This window comes from Azolla caroliniana, unplaced genomic scaffold (genome assembly GCF_043228905.1).
Source record: "Azolla caroliniana isolate FFs.n. ecotype wild unplaced genomic scaffold, voAzoCaro1.0.p SCAF_1, whole genome shotgun sequence".
Classification (NCBI taxonomy): domain Eukaryota; kingdom Viridiplantae; phylum Streptophyta; class Polypodiopsida; order Salviniales; family Salviniaceae; genus Azolla; species Azolla caroliniana.
Window position 1 is genome coordinate 2,697,026 of NW_028230436.1, and position 25,279 is coordinate 2,722,304.

General features: G+C 36.3%; 5 protein-coding genes across 7 annotated transcripts; 3 read left to right on the forward strand and 2 right to left on the reverse strand.

The window, feature by feature from the left end:
* Positions 1 to 655: 655 nt before the first annotated feature.
* Positions 656 to 1,560, reverse strand: LOC147868296 (uncharacterized). Its single transcript, XM_087317567.1, has 2 exons — positions 1,386 to 1,560; positions 656 to 1,189 (listed from the first exon to the last, which is right to left on the reverse strand). Exons 1-2 carry the CDS (start codon positions 1,479 to 1,481, stop codon positions 911 to 913), a joined length of 375 nt encoding a protein of 124 aa, XP_087173693.1. The 5' UTR covers positions 1,482 to 1,560; the 3' UTR covers positions 656 to 910.
* A 1,222-nt stretch (positions 1,561 to 2,782) lies between these two features.
* On the forward strand, positions 2,783 to 7,788 carry LTO1 (NAD(P)H dehydrogenase (quinone)s). 2 transcript variants are annotated; one of them, XM_087317566.1, is made up of 7 exons: positions 2,783 to 2,975; positions 3,941 to 4,217; positions 5,016 to 5,272; positions 5,436 to 5,548; positions 6,827 to 6,974; positions 7,371 to 7,508; positions 7,606 to 7,788. In XM_087317566.1, exons 1-7 carry the CDS (start codon positions 2,838 to 2,840, stop codon positions 7,678 to 7,680), a joined length of 1,146 nt encoding a protein of 381 aa, XP_087173692.1. In that variant the 5' UTR covers positions 2,783 to 2,837; the 3' UTR covers positions 7,681 to 7,788. The 2 variants fall into 2 exon arrangements, with proteins under 2 accessions (XP_087173692.1, XP_087173691.1); XM_087317565.1 differs by having other exon boundaries at positions 2,784 to 2,975; positions 5,016 to 5,317.
* A 3,100-nt stretch (positions 7,789 to 10,888) lies between these two features.
* On the forward strand, positions 10,889 to 14,638 carry LOC147868298 (uncharacterized). The gene is made up of 5 exons (XM_087317577.1): positions 10,889 to 11,054; positions 11,410 to 11,514; positions 12,103 to 12,270; positions 12,406 to 14,122; positions 14,262 to 14,638. Exons 2-5 carry the CDS (start codon positions 11,443 to 11,445, stop codon positions 14,300 to 14,302), a joined length of 1,998 nt encoding a protein of 665 aa, XP_087173703.1. The 5' UTR covers positions 10,889 to 11,054; positions 11,410 to 11,442; the 3' UTR covers positions 14,303 to 14,638.
* Positions 14,639 to 15,627: 989 nt separating this feature from the next.
* LOC147868299 (thioredoxin-1-like) lies at positions 15,628 to 17,733 on the forward strand. Of its 2 annotated transcripts, none has more exons than XM_087332396.1 (4): positions 15,628 to 15,812; positions 16,554 to 16,743; positions 17,221 to 17,349; positions 17,488 to 17,733. In XM_087332396.1, exons 2-4 carry the CDS (start codon positions 16,573 to 16,575, stop codon positions 17,638 to 17,640), a joined length of 453 nt encoding a protein of 150 aa, XP_087188522.1. In that variant the 5' UTR covers positions 15,628 to 15,812; positions 16,554 to 16,572; the 3' UTR covers positions 17,641 to 17,733. The 2 variants fall into 2 exon arrangements, with proteins under 2 accessions (XP_087188522.1, XP_087188572.1); XM_087332446.1 differs by having other exon boundaries at positions 15,637 to 15,783.
* Positions 17,734 to 19,176: 1,443 nt separating this feature from the next.
* LOC147868300 (uncharacterized) lies at positions 19,177 to 23,244 on the reverse strand. Its single transcript, XM_087317589.1, has 5 exons — positions 22,274 to 23,244; positions 21,474 to 21,555; positions 21,136 to 21,212; positions 20,930 to 20,986; positions 19,177 to 19,951 (listed from the first exon to the last, which is right to left on the reverse strand). The coding sequence occupies exons 1-5, from the start codon at positions 22,382 to 22,384 to the stop codon at positions 19,634 to 19,636; spliced, it is 645 nt and encodes a 214-aa protein (XP_087173715.1). The 5' UTR covers positions 22,385 to 23,244; the 3' UTR covers positions 19,177 to 19,633.
* Positions 23,245 to 25,279: the final 2,035 nt, after the last annotated feature.

The window sequence follows — 25,279 nt, forward strand, 5'->3', positions numbered from 1 at the left end:
TCCAACGCCTTGTGTTTGGATGTTGTCTATTGTTTTTGTCCCCAATAAATGGATAACCAAACTCTATTGTATCAAATGCAATGGATGAATCAATCTAAGAGCATTCAACCCAAATAATAATAAAAATGACTTGCTCTCAAAAAAAAGGCACAAGTTAGGTGGGGATTTTAACATGAAGTAAGACTTGGGCGGGAATTTTAACATAAAGTCTCCAACAATGTGTTTTTCCATAATAATGTATAATACTCTATGTAATAATTTATATACTATTCTATGGCAATAATAATAATGTATAATACTCTATGGCAATAATTGTTCACGAGCGTAGGTTGCATACCATAGAAGATTTATAATGATTGAGGATGATACATACAACCAATAAATGGTGGAATTAGACTTCTTCACATATAACAACCCTTTCTTGGTCCTATACATACCGATACAACTAATACCTTGTTGAATGAGGCTTAAGTATGTTTACCAATCTTTCACATGACTGCGATAGATATACATATCATATTAATTGATACACTGTTTTAATAAGACTCGAACACGCATAGATATACATATCATATTAATGGATACCCTTATCTGCCTTATCCCATAGAGAATTTTACTCTTCCGTTGATGGTAATAATATATATAAAAGAAAGTATTAACGTGAAAAAATGAAAAACGCATTGGATGCATTACTCACATGGTTTCAAGTTACTCATACAGGACTCTTACCCCACAAGGAGTATTTATTGTTTTACCATATACACACACCCGATGACTTGTTGGTTAAGACCTAAGCATATATAACACACTTATCCCTCTCCCTCTCCCTCTCCCTCTCCCTCCCTCTCTCTCTCTCTCTCTCTCTCTAAATTCTTACATGAAAGGGATGATATAAAATCATAGGATGCATTCAAATAGAAGGCTTTATGTGGAAACCCTTAGGTATGTCATCAAATTCGAGCAATTCAATAGGTTTGGACTCAACATCAGAAACCCTCGAGGAAGAGGGACCTGTGCGGCATCGATGAATCATGGATTGGACATCATTCGGCCTACCACAGAAGAGAGCTTCTACGGAGCCATCTGCACAGTTTCTCACCCACCCATCAAGACCGAGTTGTCGGGCGGTGTCCATGGTCCATTGCCTATAAAACACCCCTTGCACCCTTCCCTTTATTCTCACATTAACCTGGAAAAGAATAACTCATTGGTTGCTATCTCTTACTGTAGCCCAATCGCAAACTTCAAAGAAAGGAATACACATACACACACACAAGTATTAAAGGAATTAGGGTTGCATGAAACTCTACAGAAGCAAAAGAAAAGAAAAGGAATTACAATTACTATACGAAAAACAAAACCTCTGTCTCTCAGAGCTCACTTACTATCTTCTTCTGTGGTGAAGACGCTTCGTTCTCTGTGGCAGACATGGCCAGGATGGAGCCTCTGCCACAGAGAACTTGAGAAGGATTCAGCATCATCGTTACGAGCAGACTGTTTCTTTACATTATCATCAACACATGGAGAGAATTGCCTTATATAGATAGGCAGAGCCAAAAGTAATCTGTCATTATTTATCTTCGTATACATATATGTATTTGTATGTTTGGCCGAAATCTACTAAAGAACACCCCCCCACGCCCCAAAGGTTTCACGAAATCCCAAACATACCCCTTGTATTTTCGAACCTTTCTATCTCTCTTCTTGGAGTGAACCAAATGGTATCTCAATCTCTTGTGGACGTTCAAAACCTGTACTTATATAAACCAGCCGGGTTTGTAGACCACTTGTAAATGTGCTATAGTTTATCCTCGCGTGGCATAGAAACCAAAATGATTGACCCAATTATATGCAGCTCCGAGTTTAATGTCTTTGGAGAAAGAAAGAGAGATTGTAGAGGTATACGTGATGATTTGCCTTGGTACGGAAGGAGACCCAAACAAGTCTCGTGTGTGGATGTCATTTGGGAAGATGAACATGCAAACCAAGGATTTGATTTGTTGAATTAGGTAAGGTGACCAGACCAATAACATTTTTGAAGGTAGAGTTGATTTGACAAAAGGACAACAAATCAAGATATAAATTATGATAACAATATGAAACTTCTATCTAAGTAATATCACAATGAATGGTTTATGAAGTTTACACGTGAAACAAAAGTTTGATGTATATGTCAACGAGACATACATATTAAGTGTTTAGTCTACGTTGAGGCTATCAACCACATATAGAATTTAGTTGAGCACAAGATTAAGCTTTTGATTCCATCAATTACAACACATCCACTAGCTTTTCCACCCGAAGCATGACCAAGAAATGAGGGGTTTTGATTTGACAAGTCATGGAGCATACACTTAGCTTGATCTTGAATTAGAGAGAAACCAATAATTAAATCCTTTGAGTCAGAGGAAGTCCTTATGCAAGGTAAACAGGAGTAGATTCATCAACATAAAATGCAACTATGTAATGTTTAGTTAATTAAAGGCATTAATGATGTGATTAATCCAAATATTCATGTCATTAACGATGAGTCATAGGGCATAAGCTTAGCTTGATCTTGAATTGAGTGCAACCGATAACTAAATCCTTTGAGTTAGAGGAAGTCGTTACACAAAGAAAATGGGTGTAGATTCATCAACATAAAATGGGTGTTTTGTTAATTAAAGGCATTAATGATGTGTTTAATCCAAAATTTTATGTCATTAGAGTTTGGGAGTGAGCTTAAAACAAAACGTAAAACCAAGTAAAAGGATAAAGTATAAATATAAAATACACAAATAAAAATTAAAAATTGATCTTCTGCAGAGCAGTCTGAAGATCATCCAGTATCTGTGGCTATGGCGAGCTTACAGGTTCACTACGCTTACTCTCCATTCACGTCTTCCGACATCAAGAATCACATCGCCATACGTACGACTCTTCATTATTCATCTTCTTCTTTTCGCAGCATTTTTCTCCCCAGTGCGAAGCTCCAGGTAAGGAATTCTCTCTTCCCACCTTTACGTGTTCGGAATTTACTATTTTTTTATTCTCTCACAGAAATTCTGTTCTTTTATTCCTTTACATTGCCATATACGATGCATGAATGAGTCTCTCTTTTGATTTTTGCAAAGATCCATGAATAAGCTAATACTTTCCTTTCATCTTCTTATTTGTTCAAAATTCACTGTTTTCATCCTCTTCGTCTCCTTTGTGTGGAGCGTCTGATCCAGAAATAACCTAGATATTTTTTCTCTTCAAAGTTCTTTGTATTTCTGTTCATCTTGCAGACGTTTCTTCTTCTTCTTTGCATTTCTCTTGTTTGGTCTTATAGGCCACTTTGGCCTCTTAAAATACGTCAATATATCTGTCTGTCTTTCTTTCTTTGCATGAAACCTCTGCTGCAGAAAATACACTTCTTCTTCTTCTTCTTCTTCTTTGCATGGGCAATGTGATACAGAAAAAGCTTATATCTTTGTTTATCTGTTCAAATTTAGTGACTCAGTGTAGAGATGGCCTTCATCTTTGCTTTTCTGATTTTTATTTGATTGTATTATATGCTTATGAACTTATCTGTTCTAATGGTATGGTTATTATGTGACCTTATCTTTGGTATCTGTTTAAAGTTATTGTCTCTCAGCCATTTATTGCCTACATCCTTGCTCCCTGGGCTTATCTGATCTTTTTTATATGCGAATGGCATCATCTGGTCTCGTCATCTGCTTCCAATTTAATGTCTCACAGACAAAATTCTTACTCTTTTCGTGACCAATGCACATCTTACAGACATTTTTCCATCTTTGAATGAATGATCTAATGCACAAATATCTTTCATCCTGGTTCTACTATATGCCTATGATCTTATCTAATGCTGTTATCTGTTCAAAATTTTCAGCTGTCTCACTGACCTATGTTCTTCTTTGTCTTCTTCTTCTTTTTCTGTGTGAACTACCTGATGCAGAGATGGCCTCATGGGTGGCAAAAAAGGCATATTTCATTTCGTAGTCTTAGTTCTCAAAATGGTGGAGATTCAGAAGAATCTGAAGGAGTAGAGGATTCATCTTCTTCATTATCTTCTTCTTCATCAGTATATGGTGCAATGACAGGTTTAGCAACTCTAGGGTTTCTGGAGACAGCATACCTCACCTATGTAAAAATTTCTGGTGGGTTTATTTCGTGCCCGATTGGTGGTGGAAGTTGTAATGATGTTCTCCAGAGTGATTATTCTGTTGTCTTTGGTAAGTCTTTGTACCCTAAACCCTAAATCCTAAATCCTATGCTAATTCTGTTCATTAATGTGCCCATGCAAGAAGGCGCGATGCATAGATTGCCACTAAATCATGTGAACTTTGTATTGTTTAAGTTGTAGAAGGGGAGTGGTGATTTGGTAATTTTCAAACATGGATGGATTTTTGGTAATTTTCCCTAGAAGAAAAAATAGCACTGACAGCCTGATTCATAATAAATCAAAAAACTGAGAAAATTGCTGAAAATAAGATGTGTGCTGACATTGAAAAACTACTGTTGACAAGCATCTGTCAAGCCCCATCCCAATCTCGTATAAAAGTTCAAACACAACAAATTCCTGCATGTGTATACAAAAATGACAAATTTGAAAGTCTTAAATACATACTAAATATTCAACTCCATTATCCACGATTCTGTGCTAAAAAGGAGGGATAACCTGCTGAAATATAAAGTTCATCTTTTGAATCTCTCGCAAAACACATTTAAAAGTAATGGATTGGAAAAAATATTTGGTTGGGATTTAAATGTTTTCCCAAAAAGAAGGAAGCAAAAACATGGTTTAAGTTTCCTCCAAAAATATGTTTCATAACTTCACTGCTTTGTTAATATCCAAGGTATTTTTATAGCGTTCTTGTGTATAGTGATGGGAAATTTTCTTCCATACCCAAACATGTTGGACTGCTCTCAAGTGATAAAACTTATTTCTCATATTCTAAGTTGCCACCTTTTCATGAAGATGATAAATCTAATATGGATCATTGAAATTGTGTCTTCTTTTTGTGCTGAAGGGGTCCCCCTTCCTGCAATTGGAACTCTTGCATATGGGACTGTGGCAATGCTAAGTGTTTTTGCCATTTCAAAAACATCTAAAGACACGTTCACACACGATGTAATTCGATGGCTTCTCTTAGGAAGCACAGGTTCTATGGCCTCTGCAAGCATATATTTCATGTACATTTTATCAACAAAGTTGGAGGGAGCTTCTTGCGCTTACTGTGTCGGATCCGCAATGCTTTCCATCATCCTTCTGCTTCTTACATTACGGGTGCGAGAAACTTTCTTCAGCAAGCTTGGATCATGGATTACAAATGTATGTTAAAGGTAGAAAATTTTTGTGTGATCGAAGTTGATGCATTCTTGGCTGATGGTTTGTGTGTTTGATTTATTTGCACGAACTTGTGTTTGTGTGGGTGTGTGTACGAGTGCAGAGATTTAGCTTCCAAGAAGCAAAAAGAGTTGCTGGATTGCAAGTGGCAGTAACAGCTGCAGTCATAGTGGCATTGTCATCTTCATATGCGGGTATAACTCCTGCATTGACAGGGTGAGTATATTTAGCTGGTAGTTACCCTTGGCAGTATGATTTATTAGGTTGTTAATACTGTACTTTTCTTTCATTTATCATGGTATATTTTGTTATATTAGCCTCAGCTATGTGATTTATTCTTATTATGCAGTTAAAATTAAATGATCATTTTTTATGTACTTCCCTCCGTAATGTTTATAGTAAATGGTGGAGCTTTATTGGAGATCTGAAAGCCTCACTAACTGTGTTATGAATGCTATTATTTCTTATTCTTGCTTGAACAAGTATGTGTAGGAACTACAATTTCACAGTAGTAAACCTGTTTATCATAGGGCTTCAATGGAGATGTAAAAAGCCTCACACATGAATGATTTTGATTTTCGTGTTTGCGTGGAAGGATGTGTCTATTGAAATGCAATTGCAGTATCACATAAATCTTCAATATAGGGACTTTCGGGTGATCTTAGACCCCTGATATTTTGAGTGATTTTCGGTGCTTTCTATCTATTGAATTTTTATATTCAAGCTTTTATCTATCTGTAGGAATACAGTTTCGCATGCACAGATTATACAGTATCACCTAAACCTTCAATAGTATTCTGTCATTCTTGGTCTAATTTTCATCATAGAGCGTTATTTCCTTTTAGACATTATGTGTATGATTCTGACATTCTTGGTCTAATTTTCACTGTAGACTATGGAATCTAGTTTCCCTTTAGTCATTAGTTGTTGGATTGTGTGATCTAATGTCCTTTTGGTACATTCAAAGCCTGGTACGGTAGCTATGCTGCAGAATTCCTAGATATATTGCTCTAATGTGTTATTGATTTATGAATATGTTATAATCCCAGTGTCAGGAGGGGGAATTGGATTATGATGGGATCTGATACCATTGCTAATATTGAAGCGTGGAAAATTGATTATGCTGTAGAATGCCTAGATATTGTGCTTCAATGTGTTAGCAATGCAAGATGTTACAAACTAGGGTTATGGTTGATGCATGCCATGGGGAAGTTATTAGGGTGCTGAATGATATAAGGAACGAGAGAGAAGAAACATTTATGTTCTGTAAACTGGATGATTTGGTCACTCCCAAAAATAAAATGGTAAAACTCTGGGATAAATTTGAGGAAATATTGAGAACTTGAGGAATTTTGGGAGATAAAGAAATGGGGGTTACTTCTGAGTTTGTCCCAAACGGAAATAAAAGTACTGGAAATGATGGCTTTTGTATTCACAATCTGTCACAGTTGAAGAAATGAAGTTTTCCTAATATTGTTAAACAAACCATTGCAGATCAGGAGAGATAGACCTTCCACCAGTGGAGCCCCAGGTAACAACAAATTCAAGTCCTTTAACAATATCCCTTGCAAAACAACTTCAGGCAGTTGGTGCAAAGATGTATGGTGCATTTTGGTGCTCCCACTGTTTCCAACAGAAACAGGTACATTCCATAATTTTGTTTACCGTATTATGATAAACTAATAGGATAAAATGTCTGTTTTACACGGAATAGGCTTCTGCATGAGAAACTGTATGATCAGCAATTGTAGTTGTCTTAACATGGATCTTTCACAATTTGCAGGTCAGTTAATTGTGTTTGCATATATTGGGGTTGCAAATATATCTTGATTGCAGTGCATTTTATAAAAGATTAACATTTTGATGCATGTGCATATTATACCATTCCCAATAAAGGAAATATATGGGTATTGTGCATGTACTTCATGTGCAATTTATGTTTTCAGACATACAAACATGAGAGATCATCCTAGTGACATTAATATGGACAGAATGCGAACTTATGGACGAACTGTTTTTCTCAAATTGTAAATTGCAGATGTTTGGGAGAGAGGCAGTCAAACTGTTGGATTATGTTGAATGCTATCCTGAAGGATACCGACGTGGAGTAAAAATAGCAAAAGCTTGTGCTGATGCAAATATTGATGGTTTCCCAACTTGGATAATCAAAGGAGAGGTAAGGCCTCTACACCTTGGCAAGTAAAAGTTTACATTATTTGAATGTTAATAAAATATTATATCCTTGTGAAGTTGTTTATCATTATATTTTGTAGGTGCTGTCTGGAGAACGAGAACTTTCTGAGCTTGCTCAGCTAGTTGGTCTTGAGGGTTTTGATGCTCAGAAATGAATATTGTAACATCCATATGAGTTTTTAGACTCGAGTTCTCATTTATCCTAGTGAAGAGGAGGCACTGTAATGACTCTTTATCCATAAATAGAAAAGGTTTTAAAAGAATCATTGTCTTCTGGGTCTTATGGTCATGTTTTTGGCCTTCCAAATTTGTCCATATATCATCGTCATCATCATCTCTCTTTTCATATGATTAAAGTATTTGTATGTACACAAAAGATAACTCTTCTGAGGAGAAGGTGCTTGTAGACCACAGCTTGTTAACCATGTTCTAGAGAGAGACTCATTGACAGTGGGCATGTTTTGCTTGGAATATGTTTTGTGGGAGAAATTCACTAATGATGCATGATTGGCCTTGAACACGACAGCTACGCAATCCATGTTCAATCACATTTGGGTTTGCATTCCTCATGTTTATAGCTTGAATTGTAGCACACATATTTCTCTATCACAATATGCACTCTCAATTGCAATGATTAAGTAAAATACTTGAATATTTGAGTTTTTGAGGACAGTGATAAAATCTATCTAGACATTGATCTATTTCTCTATCACAATATGCACTCTCAATTCCAACAATTAAGTAAAGTACTTGAATTTTTAGTACACTGATAAAATCTATCTAGACATTTATCTATTGTACGTATTGTAGTGTCATGTTAGATTTACAGAAACCTCACCTAGCTTTGACCCAATCAATTTAATGGGCCAATGTAGTGTCATGTTAGATTTAAAGAAATCTCACCTAGCTTTGACCCAATCAATTTAATGGGCTTGATTTGGCTCCGACTTATTTTAATGCACGCCCTAGAGTAAGAGTGCTTAAATCTCACATGACAAATTTGTAAGCTCAAAATACATGCTAGTTAGTTATGCAGCTCTACAGTAAGCGTGCTTAAACTCACGTGATAAACTTGTAAGCTCAAAAAACATTATAGTTATGCAATTATATGTATGGGATTCAATATTTTTACTAACCACTGTGTACACCATACATACACGAAATGAAGTAAAAGATCAGCCCCATGCTACGTGACTATTCTTTAGAATTTTAGGCATTAAAGGGCATCCATGTTCTAGTATATCTAAATGTGATTGCTCTTTAGAATTTCAGGCATTAAAGGGCATCCATGTTTTAGTATATCTAAATGTGACTGCTCTATAGAATTTCAGGGATTAAAGGGCATTCATGTTCGAATATATCTAAATCATACATTTGATCCAAAAAGGGTGTCAAATATACTTGAGGAAAATGATAATCATAATCTGTATGGATCTTAGGGAGAGGTGGTGATCATAATCTGTATGGATCAAAAGTGCATTTTTATTTATTCGGCTCGTCATCACTCAGTTCCTCCATGGATGTGCATTTCTGTATTACTTTAGAAGCTTATTGTACAAAGAATTGACGATGTTCACGAATGTAATCCCTTGGTTTTAATGAACACTTAGATATAATAATGTATGTATTGTGGGCAATGGATTAAACTAGCAGTGTCGTAACGTATACATATATGAGTCATAAAAATAAGAGTAAAATGCGCACTCACTTTTTAAAAGCAAATACGGTTTCCGCAATAACAAACTCTATATTGTACATCTAGCAGATTTCCAATCACAGTCAGAAAACTCTTTACGGTGCGTTTAATGCATTTTGTAGCCTCTACTACTTGTCAATGTATAATTTAATACAACTAGATTTGACTTCATCTTATCTTGTTCATTGCACCACCACATTAATGCATCCTGATCCAATCACGTTCAATTACAAAAAAAATCAAGAATTCAAAGGCTTAATCCTGATGTTTTCGCAGTTCTCAGGGTTGTTATTGATATCTTTGTTGTAATTTGAGGTATAAACAGAGGAATTGGGATGTCAACCATTGATAGCCACACAACTCTGATTTGCTCCTGAAATCATGACTGTGGGAAGGCAACTTAAGCATCTGGAACACATGCTGCTTGAATATTGTTCCTATTGTTGCAATAACATATCCTCAAATTAATCACAAATGCATGTAAGACTCCTCCATCACGTTATTTTCCAATTGCACTACCCCTTTCCCTTTTTCTATATTACTGCTTTCAAAAGTTCACAAGAAATGCGTGCATTTTTGCATTTCCTTACCTTTCGTACGTCTGCACTGATCATGCATTGAATGAATTATTTCCTTCCATTTCGAGAGGAGAAGGCGAGAAATTTCAAGAAGCCATGAATGAGATCCATACATTAAAGGCTTTATGCAGAGACAATCCAAAGAGGGATCTATTTGAACCATGTATTACACGAAATTTTTAACTATGAAAGTATATTCCCGTGAGTGGTTGGATGATTTGCGGAGAAGACTGGGTGAAATTTACTTTTCAACCATGAACGCATAGCCCGTGATGTGGTGGTGTCTGAGCCACTTCAAAACCACGTGGGATTCATATTTCAATCAGATAAAAAGGAGCCCTCAGACGGTACCAGATGGACTCAGGGTACCGAAGAGCACCAATAATGTGCAGTTCATTTCTTCTAGTCTAATGATGCTTTTGTTCATTGCATTTATATGTTCAAAAAGAAAAGTGTTATTCCTATGAGAGAGAGAGAGAGAGAGAGAGAGAGAGAGAGAGAGAGAGAGAGTTCAGAAAAAAACAAAAGAAAAAGAAAAAGAAAAGGGAGTTAACAGCTATAGAGCTCTGTTTTCCTTGAGAAAAAAAAGTGAGCCTCTGTTTCTGGATAGATGATACTTGAAACCCCTATTTCCTTTAGAAAGATAAACACGAAAGAAATAGGCACACCCACGCACAATTTCTTGATCTACTCACTTCTATGTTTATACTCTCATTCCGCACATCCTAGGCGAACTTATCAAAATCTCTTCCAAGCGTGAAGGGACTACTGCTACAGAAAGGTATTCCTGCCAATATGCTTTTTTCTTAAATTTCTTTTTTGTTTTAATGCATAAATGTGTTGTATTACTCCTTTGTACATAATTGCTAAAGCCAAACGTTTTCGTGAATTAATGTGCATTAACTACTGCACTGCTCTATATAACTAGACTTCATCAGTTTTCCAGTGCATCTATTCTATAATCTCCTTTCTGAACCATGTTATCTATAGTATAACCTTCATTTGCGATCCATTATCTATAATGTAATGTCATTTCATTATCTATAATATCCACTGTTACAAAACAAATGGAGATATCAGATTACTTATATGAAATTCGGAACTTTGTGATTAAATGCAAAGTTTTTATGGGAAACTCTAGATTTGGCTTTAAATTGAAGGACAGGCCCACCCTCTATGCAACATGACAAATAAAAAATTAAGGAAGGGAGAGGATGATAGACTAAATTAAGGAACAATGATGCTTTTATCTGCTGTGATGCTGTTGGCTGTAGTACATTGCCTCATAAATATGTTTTCCGATGGTTGTAATAGACTTAAATTGCCTTTTCTTGGCATACTTTCCACTATTATAGGAAATTATTCCTAATTCATGTTTATTTGGGATTGTGTGTACCACAGTCGACTTGTTTTTTGAGACACAAAAGTGAAAAGAAGTAAAAAAAGAGAAACTGAAGCCTCATACTTCATTACAAGCAAGAAGGTTGATCATGCAAATGCTGTAAGATTGTCAGCCCATCGGTCATTAGTTTACACCATGATAGGCATTTCAAAAAGTAGTGAATCATCTTTGTAGTAGAGGGAGGGCTTCATGGTAATTTTAAATGAAGAAGTATTGGTGATCTACATTCGCGCATGATCACATGATTTGCTATCTGAGAAAACCTAAAAGGCAATGGATGGAGATTGAAGTTGGAAAATGCCAAACAAATGAAGTAAGAGGATTCATGTGGTACCATTTGAACCTTCAAAGACAACACCTCAGATAGAATCCCGATGGTTGTAACATCACGTGGGTCTAAGTGACAAGAAACCTAAGGCTTCCCAAGAGTTGCTGAAATAACTTGTCTTTCATGACCTTGATTTCTTGCTGCTGAGTTTAAGAATGAACTGAAACAAAAGAGAAAAAAAGGAACATAATATATGTATATCAGGGGAAGGGTTAGTTGAGCAATGAGGATATCTAATATGAAAATACATTAATGAAGAAAAAATACAACTGTTGGGTTTAGGTAAATTCCTAGATAATAATGCAACACTTCCAGCCCTCTCTGTCAACATTCATGTGGAGCTTGACCAATCCAGAAGGAACTCTGAATACGGGCCATGTGTTTGATGCCAGCTACAGTTTAGGACAAACATTGTTATCATTATAATGTTTATGGTTGGGGTTTGTGATAACAGCTAACCTTTGCCTTTTTGGGTTTCTCTTCATTTAGTGACTAAAGTCTTTTAATGCTTTTTAGCGTGTGGGAACTTGTATCGTAAACGTATTGACAAGGGGTAAGTTTTTCATTTTCCAGAAGAAGAAATTGAAAGAAGCTGAGATGCCGGATCTAGAAATTTCCAACAAGATACTTACCACTGGGCCCAACAATGGAAGAATAGAGATAGATACCAGCCTCCCCTTTGAATCAGTAAAGGCAGCTGTGAACTTATTTGGAGAGAAAGTTGATTCACTAAAACAAGAGGTACACTAAATTTAATTGTTTTTCTTTCATTATAACTATGTTTTTGGAGGAAATTTTGACTTTATACAGCAACCCAAATAGTTACGGAAGTTGATTGTCTATTATATTAATATATTTATTAATCTACTGAACCAGAAACCAAAAGATGTTGAGTTGAAACAAGAATTAATGAAGCTACAAGGTCAACTAACAAATGAGGAGAGAAGGAAAGAAAAAGCATTATATAACCTAGATCAAGCTAAAAAGCTGTTACAGCATTTGGTGGAAAAGAAAACAATTGATTTAAATAGTGTCTCTGATGGATATGTAAAAGAGTGTTCTACAGTTGTTGAGAATGAAGATAATCATGAGCAGCCTGGTATTGAGGCAGAGGAAAAACAGGGGAAAGGTAACGAGCTGGAAATTTCCACACAAAAGCTTAGAGAACTGAAAACAGAGTTGCTTGCTACTGTGAAGGAAAGAGATGCTGCTTTGGAAGAGAGAGAAAAAACCTTAACTTCTATTAGGATTAAAATGGAAGAAACTGAAGCGCTTAAGCAAGAGGTAGCAAGTATGAATGAATCGCTAGTTTTATTGAAGCTTGCTTGTATAGAGGCAAACAGAGATAAGGTTTCTCTTTTGGGAAGTAATATTGGAACAGGTGATGAATTAGAACTAGCAAATGAGGAGCTTAGAAAAGCAGAGATGGAACATATGCTTGTTGAAGCGATGAAGGAGATTGGAGAAATTCAAACAGAGCTAGCAAATAAAAGAGAAGATGAAGCAAAGGCAAAAGATGCTATAAGAGCGTTGGACACGTTAAGGTCGGAGTTAGAAAGAACAAAAATAGCCAACGAAAATGCATCTTCTTCTCTTCTGGCATTATCTGCTGAGCTTGAAGAGACCAAGACAAATCTCCAGAAAGAGCTTGATGGTATAAAGTCTCTGACCACTTTGCAAGAATCACTGAAGAATGAATCAGAAACGAGGAAAGAAGAGTTAAAGCGTGTGAATGAAAGAGAGGTGAATTCCATAGCTGCAGCCTCGGTTTTGACTGGTGAACTAACAAAAATTAAAGATGAATTATCGATTGCATTAGCAGAAGAAGTTAGAGCAGTGGAGTCTATATCGACTTTATCACAAGCGTTTGAGCAAGTCAAAGAAGAATCTTTAGAAGCTAAATCAGAAGCTGAGTCTTTTTCCGATGTAGCAATGAAAGCTAAGAAGGAAGCAGAGCAAGCTAAAGCTATGCGAGAAAACATTGAGAGTTTGCTGAAGCAAACTCTGCAGGAAAGTGAGATAGCCAAATCAGCTGAAAAGGCAGCGGTTAGTCGAGTCAAGTCTTTGTCACTGAAGACTTTCAAGTCAAGAGAATCTGGGGTTGAATCTGGAGCTGGAATAACTATATCTCAAGATGAGTATGATTCATTGAAAAGGAAAGTGAGGGATGCTGAAGAGCTTTCGCAAATGCGAGTAGATGCAGCAATGGCACAGATCGACGCTGTTAGAACGAGCGAAGAAGAATTAGTGACCAAACTAGCAACCGCGAAGGAAGATATAGAGAACATAAGAAATACTATTAAAGACACAGTGCGCCGAGTTGAGATGGATAAGGCCGCACAGGGAGCGGTGGAAAACGAGTTAAAACGATTGAGAGAGAAAGAACAGAAATCGACGGAGAAGGAGAAGATGGGCATGGCTTCTCAGCAACTTTTCCTGAGAAATGAAGATGAGGGTAGGCCATCTTTATCCTCCCAGTCACCCTTGGTTAGTCCTCAAAAGCTGGGTAGTAATGATGAACTTGTTGAGAAGAAGAGGAAGAAGAAGCTGTCGTTACTTAAGTCTATTGTGGCTTTTATTTCAGGAGGAAAAGGTTTTTCATCATCAAAACTTCCTTGAAATGTTAGCATGTAATTTGTATTGCTACCCTTCAACACTCTGCATGTATATCTTCATGTTGTATACTATTCTTGAAGTTTTTGAATTCCAGATTCATTCTTTTTTGTTGAAAGTGGAGAAAACTGGTCAATGGATTACAATGAGCATCATCTGATTTCTTGAGGCACAACATGTTGATATAAAGAGTTCAAGGTATTTGCACCGATATTAAGTTTGTTGTGTAAACCTTGAGGGCAATTAACTTTGACCGATTTTAATCCATGAAAATAGTAGAGCCACAATTCAATTTCCTTTTTGTATTCTCCCATCAAATAAATTCTTGATATCCCAATGCCTATATAAAACTTAACATGTAGATATGTAATATATACCTGTATATATGTAATGTAAGTAGGTATCTATATGTGCGTTTTTAGATGGAGATAATCTCCCCGCCATGGGCGTTATGAATAGAATCTGAAAGATACCTCACACAGAATATTCTATTTAATTTTATCCTCTTGATTGCAAGTTGTTTTATTCTACGATTTATTACTGTGTATATATCTGCAAATATGCTAAAGAACCAAGGAAGGCTGGCTGGCTGGCACACAACGAAATCTAGTCTTGTGTTTAAAAGAAAGAATTGAGTCTAATAGTTCGATCCAGTTAGTTCTTGGACTCGAGAGACTTGGATAATCAGAAATCATTGATCGTTTGTGTGGATCTGTATGTTTGGTTTGTGATATTTAGATTAAGTCAACTATTGCTTTTTACCAGGCATGGTGACAATGAGCAGTGTTAGATGTAATTTTGCCATAAGAGGATTGATTAAAAAGCACAATGCTGTAGCATAATTTTGTAATGGAAACTGTATTGAACGAAGGAAGATATGGTGTGTTCAGACGATCTCATCCCCCAACATATAAGATGACAAGGGCAAATCTCATTACTTCTGAAATCTGATCCTTATGATGGTTTATTTTGTGAAGAGCTTTAATTCAAACACAAAATCAAGGGGATAAAGGAAAGGGCAAATGACCTAAATATGGCATATGCAAAGCCATCTTTTGGATTAAAAACCGTATGGTTGTTTGTTTGTTAAAGTCACAATTAAAGACATCAAATAGTAGAACCATGGGGAGTATATATTGTTCAACTATCCTAATGATCATAATGAAGCATTATATATATATATATTATTTTTTCCCCAAAAATAAGCAGCTTAATCCACTTAATACTTTGATTAATTTTAGCATCCATTTGAAAACCGTTCTAATAAAGGGGATTTGAACCCGCTCCCGCTAATTGGTGAGCCTGTTAGTAAATAGCATGTAATTAGATGAATCAAATGAATGCATAAATAGTTAGATAAAATCAGATAATAAATAGATTATATATTTATGAATCAGAAAACTGATGCTTTAAGAGGAAACAGGGGCGTGAAAAAAAAGCAAAAGAAAAAAATATTAGAACAAAATAAATAAATAAATAAGTATATATATATATATATATGAACCAAATTCATAGCTTGATGCTTTTTTTTTCTCTCTTGCTTTGGTTTTGTTGCTTTTTTCTTCTTCCAGCTTTTTGCATGCTACCCAATAATATGAAATCACAAACGCATAAACACTCACTCAATGATACATCCGCACGGTATGTCCTTCAGAACCGAGGAAAACAAGGTCTCTCTCTCTCTCTCTCTCTCTCTCTCTCTCTCGCTCTCGCAAGTCAGTTAACTAATAACTATGAAGACCAAACCAATGGAAAAGAGAGGCATTTCACATTTGTTAAGTAATCTGTATGTAATGAATGCCCTTATCGAGTTAAGGTCTATCCCATGGCCAAATGCATAGTTATAATTAAGGGTAGAGGATCGTTTCTAAATTGACCCTCATCCATCATGAAAGAGGACATACATACCGATAACCCCATATGTGTGTGAACATGCATACTCCCATAGTAGCTCATGGTTGATTCTCATGTATTGAAATACACACACATAGGTGTAACTTGTAAGGTATAGATATGTTTAGCGTCTATGAAGGGGATGATTCCTTCATACAAGTTGGCAAAGATTCGAAATTTGCACCCCTTGCAAAATAGATGAGATGTTCATGTGTTTTAACTCCCTATATCCCCTCGAACCGTCAAGTAAATTCTACTTGTGGGGCTTTTGAACCTGGTATGTCATGGGCGAGTATAAATATGCCTCACTATTAGGTAGAATTAATAGAAGAGAATTACCATCCTACATAAAAACAGGAGGAAATTAGGAATGTTTGAGACAATCTCCCTTTTATGTGCGGTGTACATAAATAAGCTTATGGATGTGTGCAACTTTACGTGTATATGTTTGGGCGTGTGAGTGTGCATGTGTTTTGATAGAGACCATGGTAGACATATGCTTAACAATTCCATTTCAGGCTTTTGTAGGTGAGCTAGATGCCAAATACAATGAACGGAGATGAGGATACTCGATGTGATCTTCCCAAGCCTAAGAAACCTAAGAGCAAAGAAAACAAGGAGAAAGAGGCCATTGTCATTAGGGAAGACAATGTTTACCCCGTGCTCTCGTGTGAACAATGGAAGAAGGAGCTTTTAGAAAACCAATATGTAAGTGCTCTCGTAGCATATTAAGTACGTACATTCAAATTGTTTTGAAAGGAAAGGGTGTGAAAGTATATTATTAAGTGGATAAGATACCTTGCCTTTTGTCAATTTGAAACTTGATTTTAATGAATGGAGACAAGAGACTGGCAAGTTCCAAATAAACAACTCTCTTGCATCGGACATATTAGAAACAATTATTCCTTATGAGTGTCTACTTCGTCATCTCTAATTTAATAATCCTTCAAGATCTCTTAGTGGGGTTTCCCGGTTTAGTCTATCATATATCCCACCTTTAAACATCCCCTTGGTTTAGACACTCCTAGTGCAAAGACCGAAGTGTAGTAACATCCAATGACGATGTCAAATGACCATACACTTCGTAAATACTTATGCATGCACCCACATATATTCATCTCTCATGATCATCCCAAACATTGTATTCTTTTTGCTAACCCTTCCATTTCCTTTCCTTTCTCCAAGGTTGTTGCTTTTTGCACAGGAAAATGGTGTGGCCCTGCGAGAGCGATTAACACATTTGTAAATACAAGCTCTAAATATTACACATCTCTAAAATTTCTCAAGTTAGAATATCAACTAGAGCAGCTCATGGTAAGTTATTAACGTCTAAGCCAAGTTTGCATACAATTAATGATTCTAAGTGGACTTTCAACTATAGCTAGTTATTAGAAATCATTATGCTTTCAACTAATGTGATTAACTACTAATCAAGTTTTCCTATGTTTGTAGGACTTATTCAAAGAGTTGGGGGTCCACGCATTACCCACTTTTATATTTTTCTGTAATGGAACTCTTGTTGAAAAAATTGTTGGAAGTTTTCCATTAGAACTTGACAGTCGACTTCAATATTATGAGGTTTTAGCAAGTTCTTTTGCAACATGACCAAAAATGAGAAAATGATAATTTTCAACTCATGTATATGTAGTTACTCTACTTAGGATGTGAACTAAATAAATCCTCTTAAAGTTTTATCCATATGTGAAATACTTCCTTCTTACTTACTATGTTGTGTGGATTTAGAAGTCATATGTATACATTGGTATTTTCTATTGATCATAATGCAATAGAAAATAGGTCATGAAAATTGTTATTGCATGACATTGTCATTTGCACTCACATTAAATTACAACAATAGGTAGGTAGAGGCAATCAATAAAGACTTTTATACAAATCTGGTTGATCATTTGATCTTTTGTTAGTCTTATATTAATCTTCAATAAACATGCATGGACGCTGTAACACGTCACCCATCGAAAGGGGTTCTAAGTTGGGTGCTTAGATATGAAGTTTATTTACAAACTTCAGAGATAAGAGCGAATGTTTTAAACTTAGAACTCCAATGAGCCTAAACTAAATGCAAGTGGAGAGGAGATGGTTAAGCAACATATTTGAGTTTCAAAATTTGAAGGGTTGAGGACATTGTGATTAGACTCTTAGGTTGAGGAGAGTGACAATATTTGGTCGCAATTCGGGGGGTTTAGGGTTAGGGTTTAGGAAACTAGTCTCTTATCTCTAGGCCGTAATGAATTGAAGAAGATAAGGTAATGAGGATGAGGATGGAGAAAGAAGTACTTATAACATAACAAAGAATAGAAATTAGAAACTTATTGATTAAACAAACAAGCTAATTAACATAACATTAAAAATAAACTAAAAGTAATCAAGAAGATGATGGAAGAGAAAGACAAACAACCAAAATGCAAGTAACTTTATCGGGGCAACTAATCAAGATCCAAATCTACTCTACAAGGTTTTTTATGAAAAATACTAGGAAGTTCTTCGAAAATATGGATAACATGTGACCACTATTGCAGGGGATGCATGGATTGTAGAAGGGTCAAGAGTCCAATTTCACAAGAGTTTCAACAACTGAATTCACCCAAACTTGTCCGGCATAGTGTCTATATGGTTGGTGACGAGAGACCATGTATTGTATTAAGGTTAAACTTATCTCACCCTTCCCAACTTTGTACTAGTTGCAATCTTACTACAAGACTATGCATACTAATATGGATACTTTCACTAACTTAGGACATTGTCATAGTCTGAACAGCAATAAGCTCATAAACTTAGGGTATTGTCATATTCTGAAGTTCTCTGAACAGCAACCTGGCCACATTACATCTATGCAACAAATAGAAGACAAGTTTGTCCGATCAAATCCTTATATTAGAAAGATGCTGAAGGACATTCCTTCAATCTGAATGCGTCCATTAAAGATGACACACAACATATCTGTTCAAATAATGACATTTCCTATTATGTTTTTTCTACCTTCAAGATTCCACATTTACCTTAGCACATTGACACCCTATCTCCAAAACATCATACCATCAGTTAACCAAACAATTTGTTCCAACATGTTTTTGACCCAACAAATGAAACTACATAAAAAAAATGCAACAAGCAAAAATGAACTTTCAAAAACAGATAAAAGGCACATCTGATGTATTGAGACAAATCTACAATGCCCATTTGGAAATGAATTTATTTACAATAGTTTCTCTTGGGCATTGATCAGCATGAGATTCTGGCACCATTCTGTTACAGATGATACCCAGCCTATGAAAGATAAGAAATGTAAAGAATGATAGTCCAATGAATCAAGAACCTCTGAGAGCCAGTGAATAGTCCAATAACTAAATGAGACCCAATCAACAGAATTAGATGAAGATTAATCCACGTCTCATACCTATATTCAAACCCATTACTAAAGTGACCCTCTAATATTGCCAAGCTACGAAATTCAAGGGGTTTGAATGTATATTAATTGGCCCCTACCCAATGCTGCCTATGTCAATGGAGTAACAAATGTGCCAATCAATGTTGCCAACAGTTCAATGATGTTGTAGAATAACAAATATGCCGCTCTTCATCATGGATTACTGCAAGTACGATCAAACTGCATCAAATTGTTTGTGCTAGTATTTGAGTTTGAATGCAAGTTGCTCTTTGTCTTTTTTGGGGTGCTCGTGTTCACATCATTCCCACATCCAAAGAAATGGTTCTGTGCTTGAGCAAAGCTTTCTTCAGGAGATTCAAAGAAATGGAATGGGTTGGATGCGCCCCGTTTCTTGTCTGAAGTTGTACAGTTTGGAGGAGCAATGGAGTTGTCAAAAGCTGCCAAGTCTGCACTAAACATGCTTACAAATAACTTCTGTAGTTCTTCAAAGCTATTGCCCTTTCCAGAACCCTGTCAGATACAGAGGAAACCAGGAGTTATTTGAAAGCATTGATCCATTCAAATGTTGACAAATTCGATTGGAAGGCAAAAATGACCGTATCTTGCTTGAAAGATAAAAGTGATATCAAATCACAAAGCACATAATCTTATTCTTCATTATGGTATAATTTCAAAGAATGTTATTACATACATCCAATCAGATCATTACCCATTGAACCATGAATACATAATCCTGACCCAGAGAAGGTCATTCTAAAAAGGGAAACATTATCTTTATTTTGAAACTATACCACAGAAACATTATCTTGCTTTAAAAATATACATTCAATGTGGCACCATTTGAAAGCATATATATTATACAAATACATTCAATCAGATCACCGCATATCTACCATGAATACATAATCCCACCAATAACACTGCAACATTGCACAATTATCATATTTTAAAAAATATACCACAATAACACTGCACATTAAAATATCTTAGCACTTCGTGGAAGAACCCATGCATATGATATCATCTCATATTCTATGCAACCGGACAACAAAAAGCATATCCGTGTTCTTGGGATCAGATAAGTCTTAAATCTATACATTTGAAGTCCCAAGATACACTCAAAGCTAAAAGCTTTTTTGTTAACAGCATCTGTGACATGTAACAGTGTTCAATGGATGTCCGAAAACACAAACTCAATATATTACTTTGGACATAAGCATGAAAGGATCCAATAGCAAAAGAAAACAATAATCAGTAGAGCCCACAGAGCAAACTTATAGTGGATGGCATGCTTCAATTTTAGCCAAACCCTAAAATACCCATGTTAACCACCTACACATTCTATATTCATTCACCCATATTCAAATATCCTGAGTCAGCCATACACACGCTACTTGTAGCTACTGGTTTGAAGTTCTATGGCTTTTCTGATCAAGTTTTGGGATCCATAAGATAACTGAAAAGAATGTTGAAGACATAGTCTCTCACCTCTGCTCGTACATCAGCCATCATAACTGACATCTCATTCATGAAGCTGCCAAAGCCCTGTTGAAATCAAAGGTTGGCTTAAAATATTTTATCAATGATTTGGAATAATTGTAATTGAATCTGTAATTTCGTGGATTTTTAATCCAAATGTTGGAACGGTAGCTATTTGTGTCATAAATGTGGGTAAAAAATAGACTAGGAACTACCTCAACTTCTTCTTCAGCATCTTCTCGATCATATAAGCCACAGTCATAAAGCGCTTTTTTTGTCTCATCAGAAAGCACTGCAGAAAAACCATAACCTCTAAATCAAATTGAAGCTTAGGATAAACCAATGGAGAAACACCAACATTCCCCTTCACTAGTTAGGTATTTACCAAAATACCCTTAAAAATAACCCCCTCTATAACAGCAAATTCTGTACATCAACTAGGCATTACTGTAACTCATGAAACCCTAGGGATATTCTGGTAAACACCCAACATGTTCAGCAAATTCAATGTTCTCCATGAACCAAATGAATACAAAAAAAAGAAAGTACAAACCTGCATAAGCTTCTTGAATTTCCTGAAATTTTATCTTTGCCACTGCAGAATCCTCAATGGCACACTTGTCAGGATGCCACCTCTGGGAGAATAAGCATGATGCATACATCAGACTGTGTGGAAAATCAAACCAAATGTATGCGATGAAGGATGCGATTCTATTTGACTAGTCTTACCAGTTAAATCCTTCATAGTCCAACTCTAATAAAACAAAATTAGCATTCTGCTCATAGAAATTTTTAGTAATTTTTTATCGTAAAACCTGAATTGCATATATTTACATTGAAACAATATTGTGTAAGGCCCATGCTTTTGCGGGAATGCTATTATCTTATAATTTCTCTCCCCAAGTCCTCATAGTCAAACGCTACAAATATTTGGTGAAAATCTCTGAAATACCCGTAAGATAATACTCTCTGTTCCCCCAAATGCCAATAAGCTGCCATAATTTCCTTACAGTGTTTCCCTGCCCTTATGCTCCATATTAAAACAAATCCTTCACAAAGGCCCATACATCCTATCCACAATAGTAACCTTTACCCTGTATTTTCTATACACAATTTCGTATATTCCCCAACAGCAATTTTTACTGTATATTATATACATAAATCCTTCACAACAGCAAGTTTTACCCAACATTCCCAGTTCCAGAGTACATGAATACAAAGAGTAAGAAACTCAGAGAAATCCAACACACATGCTCAGAAAAAAAAGACACCCTAATAGAAACATACATTAATCCAATGAACCTATAGCTAAGGAACACAACAGAAATTCAATCATAACAAAAAGATATTTACCATAGCAAGCTTTCGGTAAGCACTTCTTATTGAAGAGGAAGAAGCGTTTCTACTTAAACCAAGAATTGCATAGTATTGTTTTGATGGCATCCGGCCTTCACCGGAAGCCATTTTACAGGAAAACAAAGTTTCCTAGGATATCGTGAAAAATATTCAAATTTCTTAAATTCTTCAGAAACGTCTTTGATTTTCTTCAAATTCCCTTCAAATTCTTCAGGAATCTTTGATATACTCAGCTTTTCTTCATAAAATACTTTGATTTTTCTTCAGAATCCGACCGAATGTTTTGGGGAATCTAAAAGATTATTCGAATTCTTTAGAAATTTCTTCGAGTTTCTTCTAGCTCCTTATACTTCCTGCAAACTGCTTGGGACCGGAAAAATATATTCGATTATTTTCAGAGTTCTATGGGTTGCTTTGAATTCTGCAGATTCTTTTGAAAGACCTGTATAAACAATCACAGAGTTCTGCGAGAAATCTCAAGCTTTGCGGAAAAGTATTCTAAATCTAAGGAAGGAGCTGTTCCCAACGGTGCGGGAATGCTTTCCCAACTCTTATCTTCTGACCCAGAAGAAAAAGCGTTGATGATCCGGCAATGATAGGAAACCTATCTAGTTTTCTGTATGAAGTGGAGAAGAAGAAAAAGAAGACGATAACTAAAGCAGAAAACAAATGTTGTTGGATTGCTGCGAGAATTTCCGAGCGGTGCAGAAATTTCCTCCAATTTTGAGAAGGGAATTGCTCCGGTTGCTGCAGGAATCGTCCGAAAATTCTACTTCCGACACAGGACACAGAGGAGGAGGAGGAGGAGGAAGAAGAAGCTTTGGGGATCCAGCAAAGGTAAGAAACCTCTACAGTGTTTTGTATGAAGAAGAAGAGGAAAATTATGAAGAAGAAGAAGAAGAGAACAATCAGAGAATCAATGAATCAGACAGAGAGAGAGAGAGAGAGAGAGAGAGAGAGAGAGAGAGGAATTATTGGGGTATGGTGAGAAAGGAGCTTTCTGATTGATCTTCTCTGTTTCTTCTCTCTGTCTTTGTCTCTGTTCCTTTGGAGGTTTGTCCATCGTATGTATGTCTTTGGACGGCCCGGATCGCTTGGGTTTCCAGATCCTCGTTTCTGCGCCGTGGGATTCGTAGATATTTTCTTCGTTCTTGGTGGGGGCTGTGGAATGGATGGATGTGTCTGGGACCTTCTGGAAGCATCCGGAAGATATTTTCTCTCTTTAGAGAGAGAGTCTGAGAGATACACACACACACACACACAATCTCATCTTCGTCTTCATCTTCATATTCATCTCGAATCATCATAATATCGCTTTGCGTCCACACACACACACACTCTCTCTCTCTCTCTCGTGTGTTGGCGTTCGTTCTATCGCCCCGCGCTACTCGAGTCTTGTTACCTCCGGGCTTTTTTTATTGCCATCCCGCCTCATCGGATCTTATTTCCACACCCCTAATGCCCGTCGAATCACACCTGTGAGCGATGACCATGTGTCGGGCCCATCGAACTTGCCTGGAGACTCGCAGGAGCCAGTGTGGGTTGTGGGCTTCCTTCCCCATCCGGACTGCTCTACTTTGATCGAGCCCTTTTCCACATTCCCCGTGCCGTGTGATTGATCGGCTTTTTTCTTGTGCAAGAACATATTAGTAAGAAATTGTGACAAAAGTGCCCACTAATGCGTAAGAACCCATTCCTAGGTTGGGATAAGTTTTGTCGCCTTCGATAACGTTTCCAGCCCATGGACTCGATTTCTTTTTGGTCCTAGCGCATGATGACACACAACTTTTCTCTTTTCGTTTTTTACCAAACTCCAGAATCTCTCATCCTGCACTTTGTTTTCCTCTATCTATCTACCAATCTCCTCGCGCACACTATATCGAGATAGTATTTAAATACCCGATATGAAATATTTAACTGATTGTCTATTGACGATTCGAGGAGCGCACATATGAAAGACTCTCGAGGATATTAATGTTTAGTATTTGATTTTCTGACTCACCTTTGTGGAAATTTGGCTCTCCCCTTCTACATATGACTTTTAAGTATGCATATTTTGTTTCCAAATCTTCAACATACACACAATTTCAATGTGCACACTTACACTTTCACACATGACACTATCAAAATACGTGTATGGCTATTAAAGGGTGACAACAACCCTTAACAAAGACTAACCTCCTTGAGAATTTAACAAAAACCCATGATCAAAATTGTTACAAAAGCTAAAATGCATGGTCTCTCTAATACCCATGGCTCTTGTATGAGAGATTCACCCTAAGGCATGCTCGACAAAAACTCCTATGTAATTAACGCGAGATTATGTTGTTTATTGCATTTTCCCACCATTCCAACATGGTATTCATCCTCAAGTATCCATGTGACACTTTACCATGATTAGGGCAACATACTTTACTATGCATAATTGTTCGCATAATGCTCACTATGAGCAAATTCATGCCTTTTTTCTAGACTATTTTATGTTATTGTTTAAATGTAGCAACACATGCAATTATTGAATGTTTAGAAGTTTATCAATCTAATGTATATAATGCATTTGATTCTGTTAATTAAATGTGTATACGCACCTCCCACTTTATCATGTAATCTATTATTTATACCTTCAATACGATCAAAATTTCATTCTATAAAAATCGATGATGTTAAGATATAAGATACCTTAGGCCTCTCCTACATCCATATAAACTTGAAGCATTGTTGAGACGCTCATGGATGTTGTCACTCATAGTTGGAGACAGTTTGGACTTCATATGTACACTACACTTTTTGTAAATTGGCTTGTGTTCACATTATATACTTACAAGTTACACTCATTGAGCATGTGCCTTTCACCTTTCTAGAATGTAAGTGAGGTGGGTCACTTCCACAATAATATAGGTATGGTAAGTGAGGTGGCTCAATTCATGTTAAATGCAAACTTTTAATAGTTTCGAGATTGAGCATGTTTTGCTTCAATTAATTATGAATATTGAAACCAATATA

Coding starts and splice junctions, on each gene's coding strand:
- LOC147868300 (XM_087317589.1), bottom strand. CDS start 22,384: ATGGCTTCCGGTGAAGGCCGGATGCCATCAAAACAATACTATGCAATT. Junction 21,213..21,473: donor AATTCAAGAAGCTTATGCAG/GTTTGTACTTTC, acceptor GTTTTTCTGCAG/TGCTTTCTGATGAGACAAAA. Junction 19,952..20,929: donor TGGCTGATGTACGAGCAGAG/GTGAGAGACTAT, acceptor TGTATCTGACAG/GGTTCTGGAAAGGGCAATAG.
- LOC147868299 (XM_087332396.1), top strand. CDS start 16,573: ATGCCAAATACAATGAACGGAGATGAGGATACTCGATGTGATCTTCCC. Junction 16,744..17,220: donor AGCTTTTAGAAAACCAATAT/GTAAGTGCTCTC, acceptor CCTTTCTCCAAG/GTTGTTGCTTTTTGCACAGG. Junction 17,350..17,487: donor ATCAACTAGAGCAGCTCATG/GTAAGTTATTAA, acceptor CTATGTTTGTAG/GACTTATTCAAAGAGTTGGG.
- LTO1 (XM_087317565.1), top strand. CDS start 2,838: ATGGCGAGCTTACAGGTTCACTACGCTTACTCTCCATTCACGTCTTCC. Junction 5,318..5,435: donor TTGGATCATGGATTACAAAT/GTATGTTAAAGG, acceptor GTACGAGTGCAG/AGATTTAGCTTCCAAGAAGC. Junction 7,509..7,605: donor CTTGGATAATCAAAGGAGAG/GTAAGGCCTCTA, acceptor TATATTTTGTAG/GTGCTGTCTGGAGAACGAGA.
- LOC147868296 (XM_087317567.1), bottom strand. CDS start 1,481: ATGATGCTGAATCCTTCTCAAGTTCTCTGTGGCAGAGGCTCCATCCTG. Junction 1,190..1,385: donor CTTCACCACAGAAGAAGATA/GTAAGTGAGCTC, acceptor ATTCTTTTCCAG/GTTAATGTGAGAATAAAGGG.
- LOC147868298 (XM_087317577.1), top strand. CDS start 11,443: ATGATTTGCTATCTGAGAAAACCTAAAAGGCAATGGATGGAGATTGAA. Junction 11,515..12,102: donor GAAAATGCCAAACAAATGAA/GTAAGAGGATTC, acceptor TTCATTTTCCAG/AAGAAGAAATTGAAAGAAGC. Junction 14,123..14,261: donor TTTTATTTCAGGAGGAAAAG/GTTTTTCATCAT, acceptor TTTTGTTGAAAG/TGGAGAAAACTGGTCAATGG.